The sequence below is a fragment of the Sphaerodactylus townsendi genome, linkage group LG11 (genome assembly GCF_021028975.2).
Source record: "Sphaerodactylus townsendi isolate TG3544 linkage group LG11, MPM_Stown_v2.3, whole genome shotgun sequence".
NCBI lineage: Eukaryota > Metazoa > Chordata > Lepidosauria > Squamata > Sphaerodactylidae > Sphaerodactylus > Sphaerodactylus townsendi.
In genome coordinates this window covers 58,352,658-58,377,415 of record NC_059435.1, presented here as the reverse complement: position 1 = coordinate 58,377,415, position 24,758 = coordinate 58,352,658, and the positions used below count along the sequence as shown (strand labels likewise).

The 24,758-nt window shown below is 43.9% G+C and overlaps 1 protein-coding gene across 9 annotated transcripts in view; it reads left to right on the top strand.

The window, feature by feature from the left end:
- The first annotated feature begins 707 nt into the window (after positions 1-707).
- The window catches only part of ABI1 (abl interactor 1), a 242,457-nt gene continuing 218,406 nt past the window's right edge, over positions 708-24,758 (top strand). For 5 of the 9 annotated variants that reach the window (XM_048510989.1, XM_048510985.1, XM_048510992.1 and 2 more), the window contains exon 1: positions 708-963. In XM_048510989.1, the coding sequence (XP_048366946.1) occupies positions 847-963 (117 nt within the window). In that variant the 5' untranslated portion in view covers positions 708-846. The remainder of the gene's footprint in view (positions 964-24,758) is intronic. The other 4 variants (XM_048510991.1, XM_048510988.1, XM_048510990.1 and 1 more) reach the window with 2 other exon arrangements.

Genomic DNA, 24,758 nt, shown 5'->3' with positions numbered 1-24,758 from the left:
GTTGTGAGAACACCACAGCACAAATAGTTTGTTTCCATGGTTAACCAGGAACTATTTATATATTTAAACTAGTTAGATGAAGCAGCTGAAAACTGTGCAAGCAATTTACAAGGCATGCATCTATTTCCAGCTTGTCTTATATTCAAGCTTGCTGCTCCTGCGTCCTTTTAGATTAAAACAATAGCTGGCTGTTGGCTGAAAAGTTGTGTATTCCACAATGAATCCCAGTGGTGCAAAACTCTTGTCAGGACAAAAAAATACATTAAGCGGCAATAGTAACATAATTTGAAGTGTCCTATGTGGTGTTTGTGTGTGTTGTCTGGGAGTGCTTCGATTTTGTCAGATTTGATGGGTGCGGGGTGGGGGGGACTCACAATGTAACTGGATTTACCTGGGTCAAAAACGAATACTGTACAGAACCCACCTTTCTCCCTTCAGCATGAAATCCCGGGGTCAAAAATGTATACTGTACAGAATCCGCCTTTCTCCCTTCAGCCTGAAATCCCTGAGTCAAAACCGAATACTGTACAGAACCCGCCTTTCTCCCTTCAGCCGGGAAACCCTGGGGCAACTTTTCCGCGTCTGCCCGCACAGCCACATCCGCGCGTGCTCAAAGCGCAGGGACCGCTGAGTTTCCGAGGCAGGAAGGGGTTAGGACTACAACTCCCAGCAAGCTTCGCGGCGGCGCTTTCCCACCGAACGGGCGGCGGTGGGGAGGAGAAAAGCCAAAGTCTGTCTCGCGCAAGCGAGGCGAGGAGGAATCCCACAATACCAGGCGGGTTGGGGAGCTTGTGGCGCTCCCGCTGTCTCTTTAATGCAAGAGGAAGCGATGAGGAGGGGTGGAAAATGGCAGAGCTGCAGATGTTACTAGAAGAGGAAATCCCTTCTGGCAAGCGGGCTTTGCTCGAGAGCTACCAGAACCTCACCAGGGTCGCCGACTACTGCGAGAACAACTACATCCAGGTACGAAGAGCCCAGCCTGGCCGGCTGCTGATGCGCCTTCTGGAGGGAACCGGGAGCTCCCTTTCCTTCCTCCCTTGCTTTAATGGAGAAAGGAAAAGCCAGCCTCTCTGGCTCGTGCAGGAAGTGGGCAACGACTGTTGCAAGAAGCACCGACTGCTCGGTTGCATCGCCTGCAGCCTCGGCTGGGTGGCATCTCGCCCTGCTTTCCCTCGCCTCCCTTCCACCATCTCTCCTTTTCCCTTTTAAACTTTTGAACCAAAGGAGTTTTCCTCTTCCTCCCCCCCCCCCTCTTCCCCTCCACCCTTCCTTCGGCCAGTTCCAGCTCAGCTTCTGTTTTGTGAAGGGTGGCTGGGGACGGGAGGGGTAACTATTTGGTCAGTGGAGAGCGGAGGGTGTGTCTTTGTAGTAATTCATGGTCATGCACTGTACAGACCTCCCTGTGTTTTGTTGTATGTACAGAGGCGTGGGGGTGCGGTGGGGGGTGGGCATGTAGTAGTGGTGGTGAGAAATGGTGCATGGCTTTAAGAAAGGCGTTGGGCATTTCTCTGCTTTAGGGCGAATTTGGTTCTCTGCTTTTCTCTCTGTGTGTAGCTTCCCATTTTGGAATCTGGCAAACCTAAAATATGGCCAGAAGTTGTTTATACGTGTATGTTCTTAAAAAACCCTGATGTTCGAAAGATCCGTGTTCCAGTTGGAAACAGACACCTTTACGTTGGTCTGGGGTGCTTTGGGGGTCCCCCCCCCCCCAAGGCTGGCAGGAGGCTTATAGATCAACCCAGCTGTTGTGAAAGGTTCTGAAGTGAATTGTGGGGAATTGCTCAGCTCGGTAAGGTAGCAGCGTGAAGCAATCTTAAAAATGTATGTTTGAGGAGGGAAAGGGAGGGCAGGAAAAAAACCCTCCTGCATGCGCACGCACCCTCCAGATGACTTCATGTAATTTAATAATGTCAGTGAATTCCCCGTGGACGTTGTTTATTTAATGTTTGGCATGTAATTTTTGCCGAGACTAAATGAATTGGGTTCCCGGCTTGACGCTGTAGTGATATTAGATTCCTAAAATGATCCGCGTTTAGGAGAACTGAACCACAGGTATATAGTCAATAAAAGGAAACCGTAATGTTTTAGTGTGCATGGCTGCCCCTCCCCAGTGGATGAGCCTACTTTTTCATGATTAAAGCATTTTATCGCAATGGCTCCGGCTTGTAGTGATAGAGAATCTAGCATGTGGATATTATAATTAGTTAGGAAAGGACTCTTTTAAAAATTAGTCCTGGTACTTCCTTCCCCCCCCCACCCCACCCCAGCCTCACCACAATCCCACTTCGTGATGTGATCCCACTTTTTATACTTGCTTTCAAAATGATTTTTACAGCTGCAGTTTATGCACAGTTCTCCATTGCCCTTTTGACATACACCTTCTCTTCTGTGGGGTGTGTGGGTATTAAAAGTCACATCATTTTTACCTAGATAAAAGCAGCGTGAAACCTGTTGAATACTCGATGTGCTTGCCTAACTTCAGATCTGTGCTTTAGCACACCTTGTTCCCAAATAATTTTTGCACACCGACCTTGCCTTCTGCTTTAATTATCTCTTTAAGTGTCTGCATGCAGAGTTCTTTATTAATTGTCTCCTATATTTCTTCTGCTGTGCTCTCCTGCATTCTGGAGAAAAAACATGGCCATTTGATTGCTGCCTGTACTGTTGACACTTGACATATTTCTCAATTATCTTTAGCTTTGTAACCTGGTTCCTTGTTAAGGATCAGGGGTGAACTAAATGTGATGGGATAGGAATTCATTTTTAGCAGTAACAGTGGATCCGTCCCTTCCCTGCAGCTTAGTTCTTCACATTCTGTCTTCCCCAGGTATCGTTCCTTTCAACTGAGCTCTGATATTTCCTTGTGTCTCTTCTCTCTTTAAGCAGGAGATGGGCCATCCCTGAATGTTCTTTCTCCTATCTAAAATAACCCCCTCGCACCTGATGCCTGTGCAGTTTGTCAAAACTATCTTCATGCACAGCAAGTTTTCCTCTAAAGTAGCCAAAAGTTTCAGATAGTGCTTGGCTTCAGAGTATTTCCCCCCTTCTAAAGTGGACAAGAATGCATATGTTGTCCTATTATCCTATAGTGGGGAAGAGCAGACAGATCGTATTCATTCCTTGAGTGGACATGTTTTTTCACTAAAATTGTATGGTTTGGTAATTTAATTTATAGGCTGTCCTCCCTCAAAGGGCTCAGGGCAGTGTATAACAAACCCGATACAAGCAACAATAAGCAGTGTTAAAGGATATCAAAACATCAGTAATCATGATATAACAATACAACATTAATAAACATAGCAACAATAATCATATATCGGGCTACAACAACAATAAACAATATTTCAAATATAAAAAATATCAATAACCAAAATGTAATTAACACAATAACACTTCATAACATGCTCTATGTGGATTTTCCACGAAAGATAAATGTAGTCCCCAGGGCAGTCTCCAAGTCATTACTGACCCATGACTGATGTCACATTTCAACGTTTACTAAGCAGACTGTGTTTATGGGGTGGTTTGCCATTTCCTTCCCCAATCATGTGCACTTTACCCTCAGCAAGCTGGGCACTCATTTTACTAAACTTGGAGGGATGGAAGGCTGAGTCATCCTTAAACTGCCTACCTCAACTTGACTTCTGTCAGAATCGAACTCAGGTCACGAGCAGAGCGTGCACTGCAGTACTGCAGCTTACCACTCTATGCCACAGGGCTTCTTGGGTTCTCTATTAGACACTGGAAAACTAAGAACTGTACAATATATTCCATTACTGTGGGTGACTTACAGTGTTGCAGACTGTCTAGCTTTCAGGACAGTGGAAAGAACTTATCAACTGGTGACTGTCCTGCTGGTAATATCCAAAAGAGGAACTGCTAGCGGAATTGTGTTTGCTTCTGAGCATGAGGAACACAGTCCCTGGTCCAAATTTCAAATTCATACCAAAGTTCCAAGGCAGCCCCTATTTCGGGGGGGTTTCATCTGCAATGCGAGTCTCCCTGGTGGTGGTGGTTGGGTAACTGAGAAGCACCGAAGGAAAGTTCTGCACAATGCTAAGTGGTAGGGTTAGAAACGGGAACTTTTTGGGGGGATATAATTGCTGTTATTCATCTTAAGCTCTTGGGATAAGACCGGTTATCAGTTGTCCTTACCACAGGCGTCTTCCCTGCGACTCTTAAAAACTCTTCTGTGTGAATAAAATGCAGTTTAAACATGCAGTTTAAATGCCACTTCGACCCATAAATACAAGGTGGCAGGCTGCTAATGTCTAATATGCTTCATTTTTATTCTGCCTTCTCACTGCTGGGGACCCAAAACAGCCTACATCATTCTGCTCTGCTCTGTTTTATCATTGAAACAACACTGTGAGGTAGGTCAGGCAGCTCATGAGTGACTGGTCCAAGGTCACCCAGCAAACCTCCATGACACACTGGGGATTTGAACCTAGATCTCCAGGTAAGTTACAGTACTGCACTCAAAGCTCAGTTCACAATCTGAGATCGATCCCAACAGAAATCAATTTCTAGTAGGTGGCTCAGAGTTGACCCAGCCTTCTATCCTTCTGAGATTGGTAAAATGAGTACCCAGCTTGCTGAGGGTAAATGGGGGTGACTGCAAACCATCCCGGACACATAGTCTGCCTAGTAAACGTTGTGATGTCATTCCATGAGTCAATAATGACCTAATACTTGCACAGGGGTTATCTCGCAGATCCTAGTAGTCCAACATTCTATTACACTGTCTTGGTTCTGTTGCATAATCTTCTTAAATGTTTGGTTAGCCATTTTTGGAAGGCATCTATAATTAAACATTACTCTTTTCCCTGGAGAAAAACTTTGAGCTCTCAAGTATGTTGGAACTCTTGATGTTTTCCCAAATATCAGTTTGCACCATTTTGTGCTTGCTTGATTCCCTCCCTCCTTCATGACATTGCTTTCCTGGTCACCCAGAGAAGCAGAATATTAGTATTGTACTTCTGAACTCAGCTAGGAAGTAAAAAAGAGATGAGAGAGAGTCCGCGTAGTTTCTAATGTTAGAGCAGTTGTAGGAAAACTTCTATACCCAGGGGGAAACTACACTTCGCTACTTCTAACTCACCAGACACAGAATGGATGAGAAGCATAGTATCCATCGAAGGGAACAGAAAGTACTTTCTCAGTATATTGTTGAAGGTTTTCACAGTGGGAACTAGCTGGCTGTTGTGGGGTTTTTGGACTGTGCGCTGGGTCGTATCTTGTGGGGCAGGGGGGTCTTGCAATTCAGATGCCATGTCTCAAGTCATATGGGAGGAGCTTTTGGCCACCCCTTCCCCTTGCACTCCCACGCACCAGCCTCCTCGTCCACTGCCTCGCTCGTCGTGGCCCACCGCCTCATCTGGGGGTGCAGTTTTGGGGGGAAGTGCAATTTCAGGGCTTGCCCCGGGTTCCGTTTTCTCATGGGATGCCACTGGCTGTGTGGATATTGTCTGGTAGTTTTAGCTCTTACAATTTTTACTATTTTGCCCAGATCAATGGCTGGTTTCAGAGGCATGTTACAGTTAGATGTATTTATCTGAACATACATGAATTCATCTCAAGATGGTCTGGAATTTACTGCATGTCTCCCCCCTCCCCCTTTCAGTTTAACAGGGTTCTAATTTGGGAGTAATTCCTATTGTGACAGGGCAAGACCTATTGCTAACCTCTTGTTCCAAATAGTCACCCCCACCCCTCAGCCATGTAGGTTAATGTCAAGAGTGAGTAAGCCCCATTCCTGGAAGTAAGCAACCTGCAAACAGTTCCTTAAAATTTTGCAAACGTAGAAAGGTTTATCAAATTTAAAATGTAGTTTAAAATATTCCTTAGCAAAGGAGGTCTCTCCCCCCCTCCCCCCTTTTAGCTTACACTGGAATTTGGAGACGTGAATAAAGTTTTAAGCCTTGATACTCCCAGCAGCCAACATTTGAAGTCCCTTCTGTCTGCCTGTCGTGATAAAGGGTTAAGCCTTCTTTCCACGTCCTTTGGAGCTGTGCTTACTCCACCCAAAGCTGCTGATAGAAATGCTTGAAAAAGGCGAGGTTGCGTTTGGTGTTACTCATGGGAAATATGACAAATACAGTGGTGTGGTAACTGCAGCACATGTTTTGACCTGTTGGTGTGCTCCCCCTCCTCTCTTCCTTTCCCCACTGCACTCGAGTATAACCGTTGTAGACCGGCATTGTGCATTGTTTTCAAACAGGTTTACGTGCATGTTCTTTTACCCTGATGTCTGTGTCTTTGCCTCGATTGCTGTCACGACTTCACCTTGCATTTCCGCCCCCTTCTGTGTTTCACACAAGTGGCTGTCAATCAGTTCAACTTAAGGGCAGGTGCCTGAGGATGAGCTGAGTGCCATTTTTTAGGCTAATACCTAATTCTGCTGCTTGATGTGGGTTTAGCCCAATTCACTATAAAGCGATAAACAAGTTGATAATACTGATTTGATTTTTAGTGTCGTCCAACAGTTGCACAAAGCCCATCTGTTCTGCAGTTGGACTCGTGTGGAGATTACTTTCCTAGGGGATTGGTTTGCTCCGAAAGGCAGTGTCTGTGCTGCCGCCGCCCCAGGATTAGTGAATGACACACAAGGCAATATAGGACTTGCTCTATATGTGGTCATGAGCCCAGGAATGTGGTCATGAGCCCTTTCATGAGTTTCAACTCAACATGGCTTCTTGTAGACCTAAGAGGGCTCTTTGGCTCCGACTTTCTCGAACCTCCTTCTGGAAGGTGGTTCAAGATCCCTTACTAGAAAAGAAGGTGCAGCATTGCTGTGAAATGAATACATTGCTGAAAATGCTTTGCTGCTGTAAAGTGGCCTGCACCTGGGCACTTTCGCACTTGCAGAATAATGTACTTTCAATCCATGTTCAATGCATTTTGCAGCTGGATTTTACTGAGTGAAATGGCAAAATCTGCTTGCAAACAATTGTGAAAGTGGATTGAAAGCACATGATTCTTGCATGTGTGAAAGTGCTTCACATAGCACTTTTGAAAAAAAATAGTACCACAAACCTATGAGAGACAGTGTTGTGCAACAGTACTTAGACTGGGCAGACCCAGGTTCTGATGCTTGGTCATGAAGCTCACAGGCTGTCCTTTGGATCAGACCCACATTGCCAAAGTTATTGTGAGTGTAAAGTTGAAGGTGGGAGGGGAAGAGAGTGATATACGATGTCTTGATTAGTGTCAAATCTGCAAGACCCAGGTCTGAATTTCCCTCTCTGCCATGGAAACCTGCTGGGTGGGGGTCACACTCTCATTATAATTACCTCATAGGATGGTGGTTGTGAGGATAAAATTGAGGAGAGAGATTGTAAGTTCCGTTGAGCCCCCATTGGGGAGAAAAAACAGGGTATCAATTGATAAATACCCAACTTTTCTGAGCCTGCGGGCACATTTGGAATTCTGATATGGCATGGAGGGCGCAGCTACAAAATGGTTGCCACAAGATGGCTGCTTCGAGAGGTGGAGCCTCATGAAATGATTGCCACAGCTTCCCTTCAGTAACACAACGTAGATCCATGTGCTGTGGTATCAGCTGTTGCATATTTTTAAAAAGCTACATATTGTTAAAAAATGTGTACAGCTAATCGAAAGCCTTGCTGCGTAAAAGCCCTGCCTGGACCAACCCACTTCTTAAAAACACCTGGTGGGCAGAAGAAAAGGTGCTGGCAGGCACTACCGCACCCCAGGCACTGAGCTGGGGACCCCTGAAATAAAGGTATGTTACCAATATGTTGCTGAAGGCTAGGGTAAAAATGTAAAGACTAAGTGTACCCATTAGAAAACTGTCATTAGGAAACTGTGAGTGACTGCAGTTCTTGATTGAGTGCATATTTGGAGTGTGTACTTGGTTGTACTTCTGCGTAATGCATGAAACATTCCCTTCCCCCCCCCCCCCCCCCCCGAGAATATGCACAAGCACTTCAGCAATTTAACACTTAGAGAACTCAAATTATTGCATGCACAACTGGCGGAGAAGGCAAAATAATCCTAACAGAGAAAGCTGTCTGTTATCCCTGCATATTGCTTGGCACAGGTTTGGTCTCTTGTCTGCCTCTTTAATCAAAGCACGTGATGATCTCTTGGAGCCACCTAATTCCAAAAGGTCTGTTTGATATCTTGCATTCTTTGCTCAGACATCTGCGGCTTTTTTTCTTTTGCTTCTAAAATCAGGTTGCCAATTCTCATTCAGAAATTGCTGTAGAATTCAAAGGTTTGCACAAATCTTAGGGGGCAAATGGATTTGAATCATGTTTCTGTCCCTCTGCCCCAGTTGTTAAAGCTGCCAATATTGTATTGTACTGGAAAGTAGCTTCTGGCTACCCTTGTGCAGTGACGCAAACAGCATCCAAACAGTATTCTAGATAGTAGTATACCTAGCCCTCTGGGTCAGATAAGCCTTCTAGGTAATCAGTGCTTATCTGAGAGGAATAAGAAGGGGACTGCTGGCAGACAGGACTGAAAGGAGCCGGATGAGGTTAGAAAAAACGTACTGTGCTGAGAAAATTAAAAATGTGTGTCAGCTGCTGACTATGGAAGGCATTGGGGAACTGAATATAAATAAAGGAAGATAATGTGAAAGCTGTGGGGATTTTGGAATTTGCCTAAGAGAGAAAAGATTGCAGAACTAAACTATTGCAAATCTAGCTTAAATGTCCAAATCTTGTTTTACTGGTTTCACTGTTAGGAAAATAGAGACATATCTACATGAAAGGAAGTGAGGTAGTTAATTTACAACTGGGCAGGTATAAACAGAGAACTCCTGATACTAGTGTGTGTGTGTTCTTGAATAGGCAGCGATCCAAAGATCTGGCCATCTGAGGACTTCTACCTCACTGTTTCCTTGTGCTGTACGTGTTTTGCTGTATATCGATCCATTTTGATCAGGGCACACACAGAGGCATGATTCTGTCCTTTGCCTAGTAGGCAGCTAATGTGGAGTGGGGGTGTAAAACAGGGGCATAACATCCAAATTGCGAGATGTCATCGTCCTGTTGTATACCACGTTGGTGTACTGTGTGCGGTTTGGAAGGCCTCACTTCAGAAAGCATATGGACAGAATGGACCAGGCGGGTCGAGGCTGATCAGGAGCCCGGAGGTCAAGCCCTACAAGGAAAGGCTGAAGGACTTGGGGGACACTTAGTTTGAAAAGAGGAGGTTGAGGGGGGGGACATGATTGTTTTCTTTAAGTATCTGAAGTGCTGTCACTTTGAGGAGGGTAGGGAGCTGTTCTTGGTGGCAGCCACGGATAGCACTCTCAACAGTGGGTATAAATTATGAGCAGAAAAGTACCATCTGGACATTAGGATTTTATTTTTTTACTGTGAGAGTAGTTTAGCAGTGGAATTGGCTGCCCAGGGTGGTGATAAGCTTCCCCTCTCTGGCAGTCTTCAAGCAGCAGCTGAGTAAACAGTTGTTGGGGATACTCAGTCTTATGCTGATCTTGAATCAAGCAGGGGTTGGACTAGATGGCCCGTATGGCCCCTTCCAATTCTGTGATACTTTAACTGCAGATACAGTACTATACTATGATACTATAACTGCAGAGGGGAATAAAAGGGCTTGGTCATTGCTTGGATTTGACAGTGACCCCCCTGTCAAGTAAATCATCTCTCAGCTGGTGGGGAAGGACTCTTCATTTTACTATGGAAAAGAGAACTTGGTGTAAATGAGAGGTCAAGATTAAGCACATATCCCATGTACCGAATCAGGCGAGATGTGTGTTGCTGATTCTGTCATTTTCTCAGTATGGTTACTTGGCATTACCTGGTTTGTGCCCCATCATTTTTTTAACAACACTTGTAATTTCATATTAAGAATGTTATTAACTCCTGTTGTGAACATTATATTCAACCAAGTATTGCAACAGTTATTGGCAGTAAGTGTAACTCCTGTAGTGAGTGGATCCTGTAGTGAGTGTCCAGAAAGCTTTATAGTCAGCAGTAAAAGAGCAGTGCCCTAGACCCAATCTAATGTGCTTATCACCCTCCGGTGACCCTTGTGAGAGTGACAGTGACCATTGTGTCTCATTAATACTAGTGGCGTATCGTTGATATACATTGAAGACTAGCCCGATTCACATGTAACCCTCCTAATGAGGTAACTTCTGTGCTTGTGTTTCCTTTCTCCTGTTTTGCTTTTCAGATAACAAGGCCAAGAGAGCTGTAGAGGCAGAATTGCACCAACTGGCTTATTTGTGTCTTTTCCTAAGCAGGAGTGAGCCAAAATAATTACTGTGGCTACTTCATATTGATCAGTCAATAACAATGACTTTGTAATGACTGCAGTAGTCAGTAGTTCATGCAATCTGGCAGGGGCTGCTTTTCCAATGGTTTCCTTGCTAGAGTAAGCTACGTACTGCTGTCTGAAACAGAGAAAGCTGTTACTACCCTGTGGCACAATGTTGCTTCTTGTCATTCAAAGAAGCATGGGGAGGGGAGAGTGTTTTATTCCAGGTTTCTTCCCTGATTGTCAGTTCTGGCTGCTTAAAGGAGGGAATTTTTTTCCCATGTGTCAAAGACTTGTGTTCTCTCATTTGGTTGGCAATGCATGAACCGGTATGACTGGTGAAGTTAGAACACCTTTTAATTACTCCTCTGGAACTGTTGGCATAACTAATGACGCAAAGCTTAATACATGCACTGTTTTTAATTTGTGGTATTTTGTGTGCAGGTGTTTTCACGTTTGGCTGTCTCGATTCTTGTCACATTGTTAAAAAATTATACTTATCGTGGATGATTGCAATTCTTCCATAGGGTGCAAAATCAACATGTAGATGCACATTTCAGTGAGAGTGAAACGTAATGCCTGTCCTCCTTGCTCCAACTGTTGATAGACTCCAGAAAGCCTGTTTAATGACATGGGCAATTTTAGCTGGGGTTACTGGGGCACATCCGTATCACTTCATCATCCCGCTACTAATTCCTGTGCCCCATATTACGTTTCCACCTGTTCCCTGATACCCTCCGGCACATACATTTCCTATTTGTCAAGGCTGCCACTAGGGAATTTTGAGACCCCAACCAATTATTTGGGAATTATATATGCATATTAGCAATATGATATGCTCAGCCGCTGGTATCTTGGCCTCTCTACTCATCATTCATGCCCAGCTGTGGAAGTCTTTCTCCAGTTCATTTTTTTAAACATGCTGTGCTTACAAATGGATCCTAAACGTGCCTACTCTTCTAGAAGACTTTACAAAACTTTATTAAAAGTAAACACAACAAATTTCCATCAAATATCTTACTCCACAATTAAAAAGGGGGGGGGCACAACAGAAACAAGGGAAGATAAGCAACCAAGCAACAACACACTGATCAACCCAAGCCATAACTGCAAACGTCCAACCAAATATCTTAATAAGAACATTAGAACTAGCCTGCTGGATCAGACCAGAGTCCATCTAGTCCAGCATTCTGCTACTCGCAGTGGCCCACCAGGTGCCTTTGGGAGCTCACATGCAGGATGTGAAAGCAATGGCCTTCTGCTGCTGCTGCTGCTCCTGAGCACCTGGTCTGCTAAGGCATTTGCAATCTGAGATCAAGGAGGATCAAGATTGGTAGCCATAGATCGACTTCTCCTCCATAAATCTGTCCAAGCCCCTTTTAAAGCTATCCAGGTTAGTGGCCATCACCACCTCTTGTGGCAGCATATTCCAAACACCAATCACACGTTGCGTGAAGAAGTGTTTCCTTTTATTAGTCCTAATTCTTCCCCTCAGCATTTTCAATGAATGTCCTAATTCTTCCTGTTTCTTGTACACATATCTGGAAAACATTGTGTATCTTTTTATAACTGAGTCCAACGCCCCTTCTTTCCAAAGTGGCAAACAACTGAATTTCCAACACTGCTGGACTAGTCTTTTTGGCTATTACTGGCAGCTGTAAATTCTATAATTAGATGTCATTTCTAAGTAAGTCACCTGTTGAAAAGAGACCAAGCAATAAATGTGCTCCTGTCGGATCCAAAGACATACTTAAAACAAAGTTTATCTTCACTGTAGTAGAACTATCATGGCGGGAACCATATCCTATGCAGTAGGTTATGTCTTACAGCATTGCTATCTTCAGTCCTTTAGTAGTATAAAGCCTGACCGTACGAAGCTGACCCTAAACATGCCTACTCAGAAGTAAGTCCAGCTAGGCTTTGCAGGATTTGTTCCCTAGTCAGTGTCCTTGGTTTGCAAACTATAATGCACAATTACCTATCCAGTAAAACAAGGACAGCTAGATTTGGTTGTGTGGCAATCTGTTCCATTACAGTCCCTATGGTCTTCCATTGTGCATTGAATTTACAATTCAAGAATGCATGTGCAAGTACATAAAGCGTAATGAGTTGGTTTAAAGGGACTCTGAATATTCACTCTTTCTTAAAGACATAAGGGCCTTGCAGGATCCAACACTGCTCCTTCTCAAGTTTAGGTTGCCCATCAGAATCTTGCCAAAGCTTCCCTGATCACCACTTTCTTCCCACCCCTGGGGTAAAATATGGAACATATATAGTATTTTAGCTTGTAATTCTTATGTGTCAAGGCTAGTCTTATTGTAGGAACTTCTAAAATCTCTCATTAGCATGAAGTCTATATTTTGAAAATATTAATTTCACACATGAGACTTCTTTCATAGGTCAAGTGTTCAGGGACTGTGGAGTGATGAAGAAGAGGCTATAGTGCAGGGGTGTCCAACTCTGGCGCTTCAGATGTTCATAGAGTACATTTCCCATCAGCCCCTTGGCCATGCCAGCAGGGGCTGATGGGAATTGTAGTCCATGAACATCTGAAGCATCAGAGTTGGACACCCCGGTGTAGTGCATTGGTGAGGTAACAGAGATTTCAGAGACTAAATATCTACTCTCAACCTGCAGTAGATTTACTTCCTAAAAATGAATTTGTGTCTAGTTTGTGTTGAGTGTTATCCTCCTCTGGTATCAGTAACTTCTGTCACCAGTCCCTTAATTGAAAGAGTGGCCTTATTTATGATGCATCTGTGCCAATTCGGTTTTGAATAACTTATGTGTGAAAAGCAGGTGCAATCTTCACATAATACTTTAGACTATCTGTAATTAGCACCCTTCTTGCCTTGCTGGCTACTTTCTAAGGCATAATAGTTGCTGTCTGATTATTGAGCTGCTTTAGTGAAAAAAGCAAACAAGGATGGTATGATCAAATTGTCCACATCTGGAAGGGAGTGTTGACAACAACACATGGATCCCCCTTGCTGTCTAACAGTGGAGGAGGTGAGGAACACCTGGCCGTGTCTTCAAGTTCCCAGAGCTACAATGAAGCAATACTTTTCCTGGGCTCGAGCAACCATTACTGCCACAAAACATAGACTTCATTGGACTGTATAGGTTGCCAGAGCCACTGTGAGGTGATTGGACACCACCTATTGAGGTCCAATGTTTATAGTTGTTAGTGTCAGGCTAGGCTTTGAGTGATTTGGGTTTTGAACTTCAATCTGTCATAGAAGCTCACAGAGTGACCTTAAGTCAATCTCTCCTCACTTGCATAGTGATTGAGAAGATAAAATGGAGGCAGGGAGAAGAATGTTGTAAGCACCTTTAGGTCCCAACTGGGGAGAAGAGCAGAATATGAGTATTTAAATTAGTGCTCTCAATGGCAACTTGAACATGATTGGCAAGCTCAGGTGAGTGTGGACTCTGTTCAGGCAAAAGTAGTTGGCATGGAAAAACTGCAGAAGTAAGAACATAAGAAAGAGCCTGCTGGATCAGACCAGAGTCCATCTAGTCCAGCACTCTGCTATTCGCAGTGGCCCACCAGGTGCCTTTGGGAGCTCCCATGCAGGATGTGAAAGCAATGGCCTGCTGCTGCTGCTCCCGAACACCTGGTCTGCTAAGGCCTTTGCAATCTCAGATCAAGGAGGATCAAGATTGGTAGCCATAGATCGACTTCTATGTATAGTTGGCACTGGCTACATCTCTAAGTGTGTGGTTTCTCCCATCATATTTTAAAAGCGCTCTTGATATAAACATACCCACAGAGTTTGTTTATAATTTAATGGCAGTTTGAAAAGATGACCTGTGATTAAGCGGGTGCAAACAGTGCAGACTGCCTTGGGAAAACTTTCCCATAAAGCTTCATTTTCCATTGTTCTGAGATACTTTTTCACGCAGATCATGAGGGTTTTGTTGACCAACTCTGATCCTGGGAGTGCTCTGTAACCTGAATTTCAGATAGCCTGCCATCAAAGTTACTTGGATATTTTACAAAGCTTCCTTAAAGAGTCATATTCATACAGGAAAATGGGTGATCTGTTCATGTGAGCTGTGTGACAGTGACCCCAAAAATGGGTTAAGTTTGGAATAAACGAGAACTAAAGCTAGAGGAATCCCAATCCTGAAACAAAGTGACCACTTTGGGCAGCAGATCTTCGGTGCTGTAACTTGAGCCAGTGGGCCTAGAGAGACAGATATGATCCATGAAATGCAATCCCCAAGGAAGTTACCCTGCTGAATTACTAGCTTGCACAGGAGAACTTTCTGGTGGATTGGTTCCATGTCAGTTCATGTGGAAAGAGTCTCTTGTGGCCTGGGCATCACAACGCCTTGAGCTGTTTGCTGTGTTCCTGCGCTCTTATATGCAAACAGAAGGTACGTGAAAAGGAAGTTGAGTTATTGATCTGTCCCTTTGGTAGTCTGCTGTTTATGGAATCACAGAGTTGGAAGACACTACAAGGGTCATCAAGTCCAATCCGCTGCCATGCAGAAATACACCATCAGAGCACTCCTGGCCATCCAGCTTCTGTTTAAAAACCTCCAAAGAAGGAGACTCCAGCTCACTCTGAGGCAGTGTATTCCACTGTTGAACAGCCCTTGCCGTCAGGAAGTTCTTCCTAATGTTTTGATGGAATCTCTTTTCCTGTACCTTGTGTCTATTGCTCCCTGCCCTAATATCTGGAGTAGCAGAAAACAAGCTTGCTCCCTCTTCAACATGACATCCCTTCAAATATTTAAACATGGCTATCATGTCACCCCTTAGCCTTCTCTTCTCCAGACTAAACATACCTAGCCCACTAAGCCGTTCCTCATAGAGCATGGAATCCAGAACTTTTACCAGTTTACAAGCTCTGGAAGTTCAGGATTATCAAGAGCCTCTTGTCGTATGAAATTATAAATTTAGGAGAGGGATTGAGCTCCTTTGCCATTTCCATTTGGACAGCTCTGAAGCAGGGATGAAATGATGGCTGTAAATGTATTGTCAAAGGCTTTCAAGGCCAGAATCAAGTGGCTGTTGTGTCTGTTGTCTGGTAACTTTAGCTCCTAACATGTCACTCCCATCTGTGGCTGGCATCTTCAGTGGCATTTCACATACTCCTGGGCCATGGAAAGGAACCCATCTTACCTCTGAAGATGCCAGACATAGATGCAGGTGAAATATTAGGAGCTAAAGCGTCCAAACCGTGGCCACACAGCCCAGAAAACTTAAACAGCCAGATGTCTGGAAAGTTGGATCAGCTCTCTTGAAAACACTTGTTTGGAAATCTGAAATCTACTCCAAAGATTGGTTAAACCAAGGGGTGTTGATGCCAGAAGGACAGATAGGCAATTATAAGCTGAAGTACAAAAATGTGGTTATTTTGCTAGTCATGCAGTGAGTCCTGCCAGTACTTCTGTGTAGTGACTTGTACTATAATTACTTTCCAGATGAGTAAAGGGTAAGATGAGTGACTAACTGTGAGTCACTGGGGTTGGGAAGTAAATCTGACTTTTCTCATTCTGCTTCTCTTCCAAAAGAAGAGAAGTCAAGGATGAATTTACCATCGCTCTTATGACAAATTGGATGTGCTTATATTGCATTAGTCAAGGCCAAACCGTCTTGGCTTTAAGCTTTCCTCTTGCCTGTTAACGCTTAGATACATCCCCCCACACAGATATCTCAGTAGGACTTCACATTTTGATTGTTTGACACATGATGTGTTTCTGACCATAGGAGTCCTGCTGAGTCAGGCCAAAGGACTATCTAGTATAGCATTCTGTTTCCATCAATGGCCACCCAGAGGCCCTCCCAGGAAGGACTTTGAATAGGGCAAGGAGGCTAGTCATCCTTCTGTTTTCCCTGGCAAGGTATCCTGACTTGGCTTGCTGCCTCAGAATTCAGTGGCATAAAGATCAGCAGGTATGGAAAGCTAGTGTGGTATAGTGGTTAAGAGTGGTGGACTCTTTATCTGAAGAACTGTGTTCGATTCCCTGCTCCTCCACATAAAACCTGCTGGGTGACCTTGGGCTGGTCATAGTTCTCTCAGCCTGTGAGGAAGCAGAACCACCTCTGAACAAAGCCTCTTTCCTTAAATACCCTATAGCAGTGGTTCTCAACCTGTGGGTCGGTACCCCTGTGGGGGTCGAACCATTTCACAGGGGTCACCTAAGATTTTCTGCATCAGTGTTCTCCATCTGTAAAATGGATTACGTAATGTTGGGAGGATTGCGAGAGTCACACACAACATAAGGAACTATGTAATCAAAGAATTAGGTCGGCATTAGGAAGGGTTGAGAACCACTTACCCTATAGGGATTAGATCAAAAAAGGTCAATTTTGGCTTGACAGCATACCCACATTCAGCAGCACTTGAACTTCTTCCAGGAATTAATTTCCTGTTGTCTCTCATCCAGAACTGGATTTTGTGGGTGGGTATACTAGGGCATGCATGCCAGTTTGTTCCCGGCCAATTAGTGAAGGATAGCACTAATGAGAGAGTGAATAAATATGCTCCCTGACTAATAGTATGTAAATCAGGTTCATCTCTGCCTGAGTGTGAATTCTTGACTTATTAATGCTCAGTCCTACAGAATTTCCTGACATGTATACGGAAAGTGTGAATTCGTTACTCTGCAGTAGCACTTTAAAATGGGATTCCACTGAAGCTGCAATCATTTCTTTTTTTAAAAAAAGGGATCTTGTTGGTTAGATTTGCCTTGTTTATAGACAGATGAAGTAAAGACGAGACAGTCTTGAGTGTTTTGGTTTTCCCAGGCCTTGTCTGAACAACTGTTTACTGGAAGCATTTGGGTTTTAATAATGTGTTGCTGTCTGAATCTCATACTTAGCTATTATGCTGAACACTAGTTAAACTCCTGTGGCATATGACAGCTTTATACTACTTGTAATAATGGGATTCACCCAACATGCACAACCAGGTGACTTGGTGGTATTATAAAGGCTTTATTACTCAATTCTGTTGGAAGTATGTCCACCACTGCAATTCTGGGTTCTTACTCATTTTCATATTGTGAATGATACCACTCTTAAATTTAATAAGCAATTACTGTTTCTTTGTTACTAACTGAAGCAATCTAAACACAGCGTCTTAAAGTAATCTTAAAGATCTGGAATGTCTTCCATTCGCCTTCCTGGGCAGCAGAGCGTTTGAAACTGGAATGCAGTTTGGTGTTTTCAGTTTGAAGAAGGATAGAATCCAGCTGCTTGTCTGTTTTGTCTGCAAAACAAAGATAAACAGTAGTAAAACTTATTTTAATTGGAAGAGCAGCAAGGAAAGTGGGGTTTGTTAGGAATACTCTTGCTGAATGGAAACATGGTAATTGTACATAATAGCTCTTCAACTTCCAAAAACGCCCCTTTGGGTATGAATTTATGTCCAAAGTGCCCTAGAAAACTTAGAAAAGCTGAGTGCGGGCAAATAATTCCAACATTCTCCTTAAAGTAAGCATGACGGTACATAACCAAAGTAGGTAAAGTGTAATACCTACAACCTTTAAACATTCTGGAAATTTGGTTTGGGGGTTCCAGAACAGCCAAGAATTTTTTGCTGTGTTCATTATGTTAGCAAACTATTTGTACTGACGGCAGTTAATTTTGTTAATCAGTTATTGAACCAGACTTTTTAAAATACCCTCGGTACACATATTTTCAAAATACATTGATTTCTTGTTTTACATTGGAAGTCTTCCTAAAACTTTCCACAAAGTGACTCTGTTCCGGTTTACTTCACTTCTCCATAGGCAGCTGTGTTCTTTGCCATTGAACTATACAGCCAGAGCATCCTTTTAATCCATCCATCGATCTCTGTCTTGCCTTTCCAGAATATCTGTATAAGGCTTGCTTTTTCATCCACATTCTGCCTGTAAGTCACTTCAGAATGAATGTATTGAATGCTGTATTTCAGTTTTCTGTTGGAAGAGACTTCAGCAACATGTCTCCTCATACCTGGTCAGTTTGTGATGTCCGCTTCAGAAATACATTTGAGAGATACTTGCAGTATACAGGATGAAAGGATGAGTGTAACACATAGTTTTAAGCAGAGCTGTAGGAAATAATAGCCTCATCAGTTCCATGGTGGAAACGCTGCCCACGATATATGATGAAATAGCTTCATGCATTGGGTGAAGCTTTCTGCCTAGCCTTAATTTTTGATAACCAAGTGTTGGCCTCACTAATGTGACATGATTGTGCCATGTGGCATGGGCTGAAGCTTATGAAAGAGTAAGACTACGACTGACAACCTGACTGTACCTCTTCTGGTGGGAAGTGCATCCACATAGTTCAAGATCTAGGTGAATTGCACACTAGCACATGGGCGGGGCTCAGTATACTAGCTGTAAAATGTTTTCCTGGTAGCGTTTTCTGTCTTTCTGCACCCTCAAAGCACAGTTGCTACTTACAGCTGTCCAAAACAAGTGGATGTATATCACAAATGTACAGTTGAAGGTCTAGCTTTGTTACTCCAAACTGGACAGCTTAGTTTGAAGGAGTAGGTAGCTCTTCTTTTCTCCTCTCTGAAACTCTGGTCTTTCTACTTCCTTACTTTCTTATGCTGTAGTTCTGCCAAATTTATTTCTAGTCTTTGACCTTCCTTCTAAAAGCAGACAACCTCTTCAGTGCAAGGTCTTCTGTGAGAGTTTTCTCAGCATCTTTCTTTGTTCGTACTTGCCTTGAGCTGCCTTTCTCTCAGCTTCCCTGACTCTGTTGGGTCCCACATTTTCTTTCTGCTCAGCTTTCCTTCCCACATAACATCCCTGCTTTCTTCCATTTCATTATCTTTTTCAAATACTTACTGCTTCCAGTCCACAATTCTCTCCCTTTTGCAAAATAGTTGTTCCATCCAGTTAGATCACTCATTTCCCTTACAGGAAGGACACTGTTTCTTCTAAATAGTTTGAGTGCATATGGATAGAATCAGAGAGTTGGAAGAGACCCCAAGGGCCACCAAGTCTTATTCAGGAACACACAATCAAAGCAACGTTGACAGATGACCATCCAGCTTCTGTTTAAAAACCTCCGAAGAAGGGGATTCTACCACCCTCGGAGGCAGAGTATTCCACTGTCGAACAGCCCTTAGAAATTCTTTCTAATGTGCAGGTAAAATCTCTTTTCCTGTACCTGAACCCATTACTCTTTGTCCTGCTCTCTGTTCACAAATAGTGACAGGATGTTCACAGTTGCAGTAGTTCAGACAATAAAACTTGCAGACTGGCATTTGAGAAAGCGAGGGTAAGAGGGATAAACGTAGGGTGTGTGTGCAGGTCACATGTGCAATAAATAAGTTTCTGGCTGCTACTAAAGAGGCTCTCTCCGGTTGTTCTGAGTGTGAAAAGTCAGAACTTTCTTGCTGCTGACGTTCTGTTCCATCTGTGCCCTGTGCTGACGGCTGAGAGGAGGCGGATTTCATATCCTGTATTTTGCGAAAGAGGTAAAAATGCCCAGTTTTTGGACAAATTGTCTACCAAATGTTGGCTTTGCTTGCTGTGAAAGCATCATGCAATTTTTTTTGGATCCCTCTGCCAATTAATAGGCAAGCAGTTTAGCTAAAACATAATTACTGTACAGACAGAGCTGTTATGCATGTGTAAGTTTTTCACTGTTTTCTCTTTGGCAAACTCTGGAAGGAGCTGAGGGTCAGATCTATAATACCAACGGCAGTGATTGCAATTTGTGTCCCCCTTTCTGGCATAGAATGCAATCTTGGCAATGATGGCTGAATGCTAATCCTAGAGAAATGTTAGAAAAGCTGATTCGGACTCTTGAGCTAGATCCACAAATTTTTGAACATTGTGGTGTTGTATTCAGTCACCCCCTGGATTGTGCTGTGTCCAGACAGGAAAAACACAAGAGATGAATTATTACTTTAGCTCATTATCCAACAACGGGTGGATTCATTAGCAGAAATGTCTATTTATTGGAGGGAGAGCAGGACAAAGAAGGAAATAGTTGTCAGTTCTAATAACTGGGGTTAAACAGGCTGCATATGTAATAGAGTAGCAAGAAGAAGAGGAGGAGTAGTAGTTCGGATTTATACCTCACCTTTGTCTCCTATAAGGAGACTCAAGATGGCGTACAAGCTCCTTTCCCTTCCTCTCCCCACAACAGACATTTTGTGACGTAGGTGGGGCTGAGAGAGTTCCACAGAACTGTGACCAACCAAGGTCACCCAGCATGAATGTAGGAGTGCGGAAACGCATTTGGTTCACCAGATAAGCCTCTGCCATGCAGGTGAAGGAGTAGGGAATCAAACCCGGTTCTCCAGATTAGAATCCACCTGCTCTTAACCACTACACCACACTGGTTTTTGAGGCAATAGCATGCTCGCTGTAGAAGCTTGTGTGGGGAGGAGGTGTTTGGGGTGACTGATGGGCCACTGGGATGTCTCTTGGAGCAACTCTGAAATTACTCATTTGCTAAGACAAAAGAGTAACATCTGCTATTGGAGCTTTAAGCACCTCTTAATGATAACACCCTGGTTTTGCTTCTGTGGTCCCGTTTGTGTGCTGTCCAAGTAAGAAGACCACCCGCTGCTCATTACCTTCCTACTGAATTGCACACTGCTCCTATTTCTCTATATGCAGGCTGCATGTCTGCCTTAGAAACGGTCATATATCATATGACCAGTTCCCTTTCTTCCCCACCCAAAGCCTTACAACCCTCAAATCCTTATTGCTTAGATGTAATCTGCCTTCTTTAAAGAGGTGGATAGGTTCATGCCTAAACAAGAGAGTGCAATGAAATTTTACCTAGTTTGCTATATAATTGTGTTTATCTGCCCAACAGTCTTGCTGATATCGCTGTTTACTTTCTTTCTTGCCTGTCGTGTTGGCAGGGCAGCCATGCACCGTGACCACCTAGAGACAGTTTCCATCAAAGTTATCCTTAGACCAAGCAAATGATTGCTTAATAGACCTTTTCGTCCCTCAGGGCTGGCTATTTGATCAAGGCTGTTCTCAGTGATATGGATCACAAGTACCTGGGGATGCTGCTTCCAGGCTTGCTTTTATTGGAGCAGCAGCAAGACTTGGTCCCCCAGCTTTTGACAGCTGACCAGACAAATATTGGTGTGTTGACTGATGTCTAACAAAATCCCCAGGCCACAGCCAAATTAAGGCTTCTGAGTCCTGGACTACACCCCACAGATTTTGTTAACAGTCATTACAGACCTGCAACAAAAGCTACCTCCACCAAACTCTTTATCTTTTCGTTCTGTTATCCACTGTGGGCTAGCTTTTACTCGCTTTTATGCTGTAAAATAACCCAGCCAGCTTCAAGATTGGTAAAATAATAAGTTATCATGCATGTGGAGTTGAGGGTTTTTCCTTTTGTATACACATCCCCTCATTTTATGTCACCACTCTGTTTTCCCAGCATGCTTAGCAGATCTGCCATGTTAGCTGTCTAAATGGTTCAGAAGCTGAGAGAGAAAGGGGTGGGAGGGGGAAGGGAGAGATAAATATCTCATTAGGAAAGCCGTACCGAACTAAAATCTTCAAATCTAAATCCCAGAACCCAAGCAGAGCACTTTAAAACAGACAGTCCAACATGTGGCGGATGACGTTACAATTCTACTTAGTTCTTTTTGTTGAAAAGGGGAGGATGGGATTCGCAAAAATGGTTATAAATTATGAGTGCTTCCTGCCCCCCCACTGGCAGTCTTCAAGCACTAGTCAGGGATACTTTAGGCCATAGGTGTCAAACTCGCAGCCCTCCAGATGTTGTGGACTACAGTTCCCATCCTCCCCTGCCAGCATGATGTTGGCAGGGGATGATGGGAACTGTTGTCCATAACATCTGGAGGGCCATGAGTTTGACACCTGTGCTTTAAAACTGATACTGCATTGAGCAGGGGGTTAGATTAAATGGCCTGTATGACCCTTTCCAGCCTTATGATTATATGACTCTGCTCTCTGCCCAAGAATGCAGTGGTTTAGGTCTTACTGTGACCCATCTTAATGGGGTATTTGTCCAGTTGCCATATAGCACATGTCTGTGAAGTCTCCTCCAGATGGTGCGTGGGACTTGTTTAATCTCAGCCCCCAGAGTGGGGAGTTTTGACTGCTGAAAGCAGGCCAAAGAGGGTTAGGGCTACAGTTAGCCCAGAGATGCGCCTTCCAGAAATGAGTGTCACTAAAGCTTCCTGGAATCTGCACTCATGGCTAGGATCTACCCATACTTCTCTATTGTGGCCCTTAAAAAAAGCTTGTATTTCTGCTTAACTCATGGGGGGGAAACTGTGGACCCCTTATGTCCCACATAGACCAGTGCACTTGGCGGTGGCAGAATTGCTGGTGACCCCTGGCCCCGTGATCGCATGCGGCTGAGCCTGGAATTTCGGGCGGGGCAGCTTTCACGGCTCTGGCCCCTGCCTGGTGGAATGCTCTACCTCCAACTATCCGGGCCCTGCGGGACCTTGGTGAGCTCCGCAGGGCCTGTAAGACAGAGCTATTCCACCGGGCTTTTGGAGGGGCTGGCCGCGGTTTTACTGCCCCCCACTGAAACTGAAATTGCAACTGAGGCTGCCTGTTTCCATCTTTCTCCATCTTGGTTGGGCCTGATTCTCTGATACCATCACAGGCCCTCCCGCCCCCTCCCTTTCTTTTTGGCCTTTAGATCGGGCACCGATTTTAATTAACTGTTTATATTTGTGGTGTGTATCTGCTGCTCAAGTTTTAATTGGTTATAGGTTTAAGTTTTATGTTGTTTGATTTGCTGTCTTGAAGAATGGCCGGGTTGTGAGCCACCTCGAGCCCTTCGAGGATGAGGCGACCTAGAAGTTGAATGAATGAATGAATGAATGAATGAATGAATGAATGAATGAATGAATGAATGAATAATAAAGGCTGCTGAAAAGCCTAAGCAGGCCTGCCCCAGTGCCTACTGTTTTCTCTAAGCCTTGAGTTATTATCAGCCTGGATGCGAACATGATCAGTGTAAGTTGTATTTTTGTTCAAAGTCTTTTATGAATCCTGACTGTATGTTGAGTCTCCTGAGACTTCAGGCCATTAGCCTTAAACCTTCAGGCAAATTCAGGTTGTCTTTTCTGCCCCTTTCATTGCAGGTTACCTACAGAGTACCAAAGAGGGTCCAATTTATTAGGGTGTAACAGTGCTTAATCTAGATATCAGATGTGTTTTGCTTAAAGGTGCCTTCAAAACGGAAAAAAAAGTTAGAGGTTTGGGAGCATTATTAAATGGTTGTAGGACGTTTGTTCTCATTGTAGTTATAGGCCACAAAGAATGGTGTGGCTGATCCTGTCATGGACACTACTTGGCCGGTGCTCTTATACATCTGCTTTTAAAGCCGTGTCTGGACAAGGACTTTTTAAATGAATGATGCTCAGTGGTCTTTCATTTGTGGTAAAGAATGAAGACTACCTTCCGATGGTAGAAATCTGATTGCTTGAAAGGAGATAACAATATTGCTGCTTTTGAGCTAGCAAAACTTGATGTGTCTCCCCCCCCCCCCCCCATCTGTGAGCACTTCTCTCCGAATTCTTGTGATGTTTTTCTAGAGATTTTGTTGAGGTGAATCCTTAGGAACTTTTGCTCCTTGCTTCGTCAAGGTTATTGTGCTGCTGGTAGCTCCAAGCTGCTGTTCTGTTTTCAGGCTGGTTTAAATCGGGTCTTAGTGTGTTTAACTGCATTGTTGGCTTACATTAAGCAGCACCTGTGCTTTTGAGGCAAAAGGCAATGCACGCATGATTTCAAAAAATTGGATTAATGCGTTCAGTCCTAGTTTTGATAGTTTCCTAGGTGCCTGATGCACAGACCCTTTAGTGCTCACTTCCCACTTGCTAAAGATGAGTCTCTCCCTATGTCTAATATCATGTGCTAACGGGGCAATGTGTCTTCATAGAGTCAGTTTATGGTGAGAAATGTCTTGGTGTATTCTGTTGCATGGACGGCATCTGCTGTCTGACATCCTTTTTAACAAGAGGTGCTATGGATTGAACTGGGACCTTTTACATGCAGCACATGCGCAGTACCACCGAGTCATGGTTCTAGCTTGTATATGCAAACAAAGCTATGGCTGGATGCAGGTCTCTTGAGTTGTGTGCTATGTTTCCTTCTTTGTGCTATGCAGGATGGCCCTTGGAGACAGGTGTCGTCTTTGTCACAGGGTCCCTCAGATGCAGTTTGTAGTGTAGACCTTAGGGCCGTGATGGTGAACCTTTGGCACTCCAGATGTTATGGACTACAATTCCCATCAGCCTCTGCCAGCATGGCCAATCGGCCGTCCTGGCAGGGGCTGATGGGAATTGCAGTCCATAACATTTGGAGTGCCAAAGGTTCGCCACCACGGCCTTAGGGCATTTGGAAACTCTTGAGTGCTCACAGAAGGGATGTCTGGAGCTGTGGTTCATGTTGGATTCTTTGTATTAACTGTCTTCATTGTTAGCTTGTTGGCCTGTAAATGCAAATTGTATGGATTCTATTAACATTCATGGTGACTGCACAAAACCCACTCTTTCACACTATTGGTCTGTGTCTAA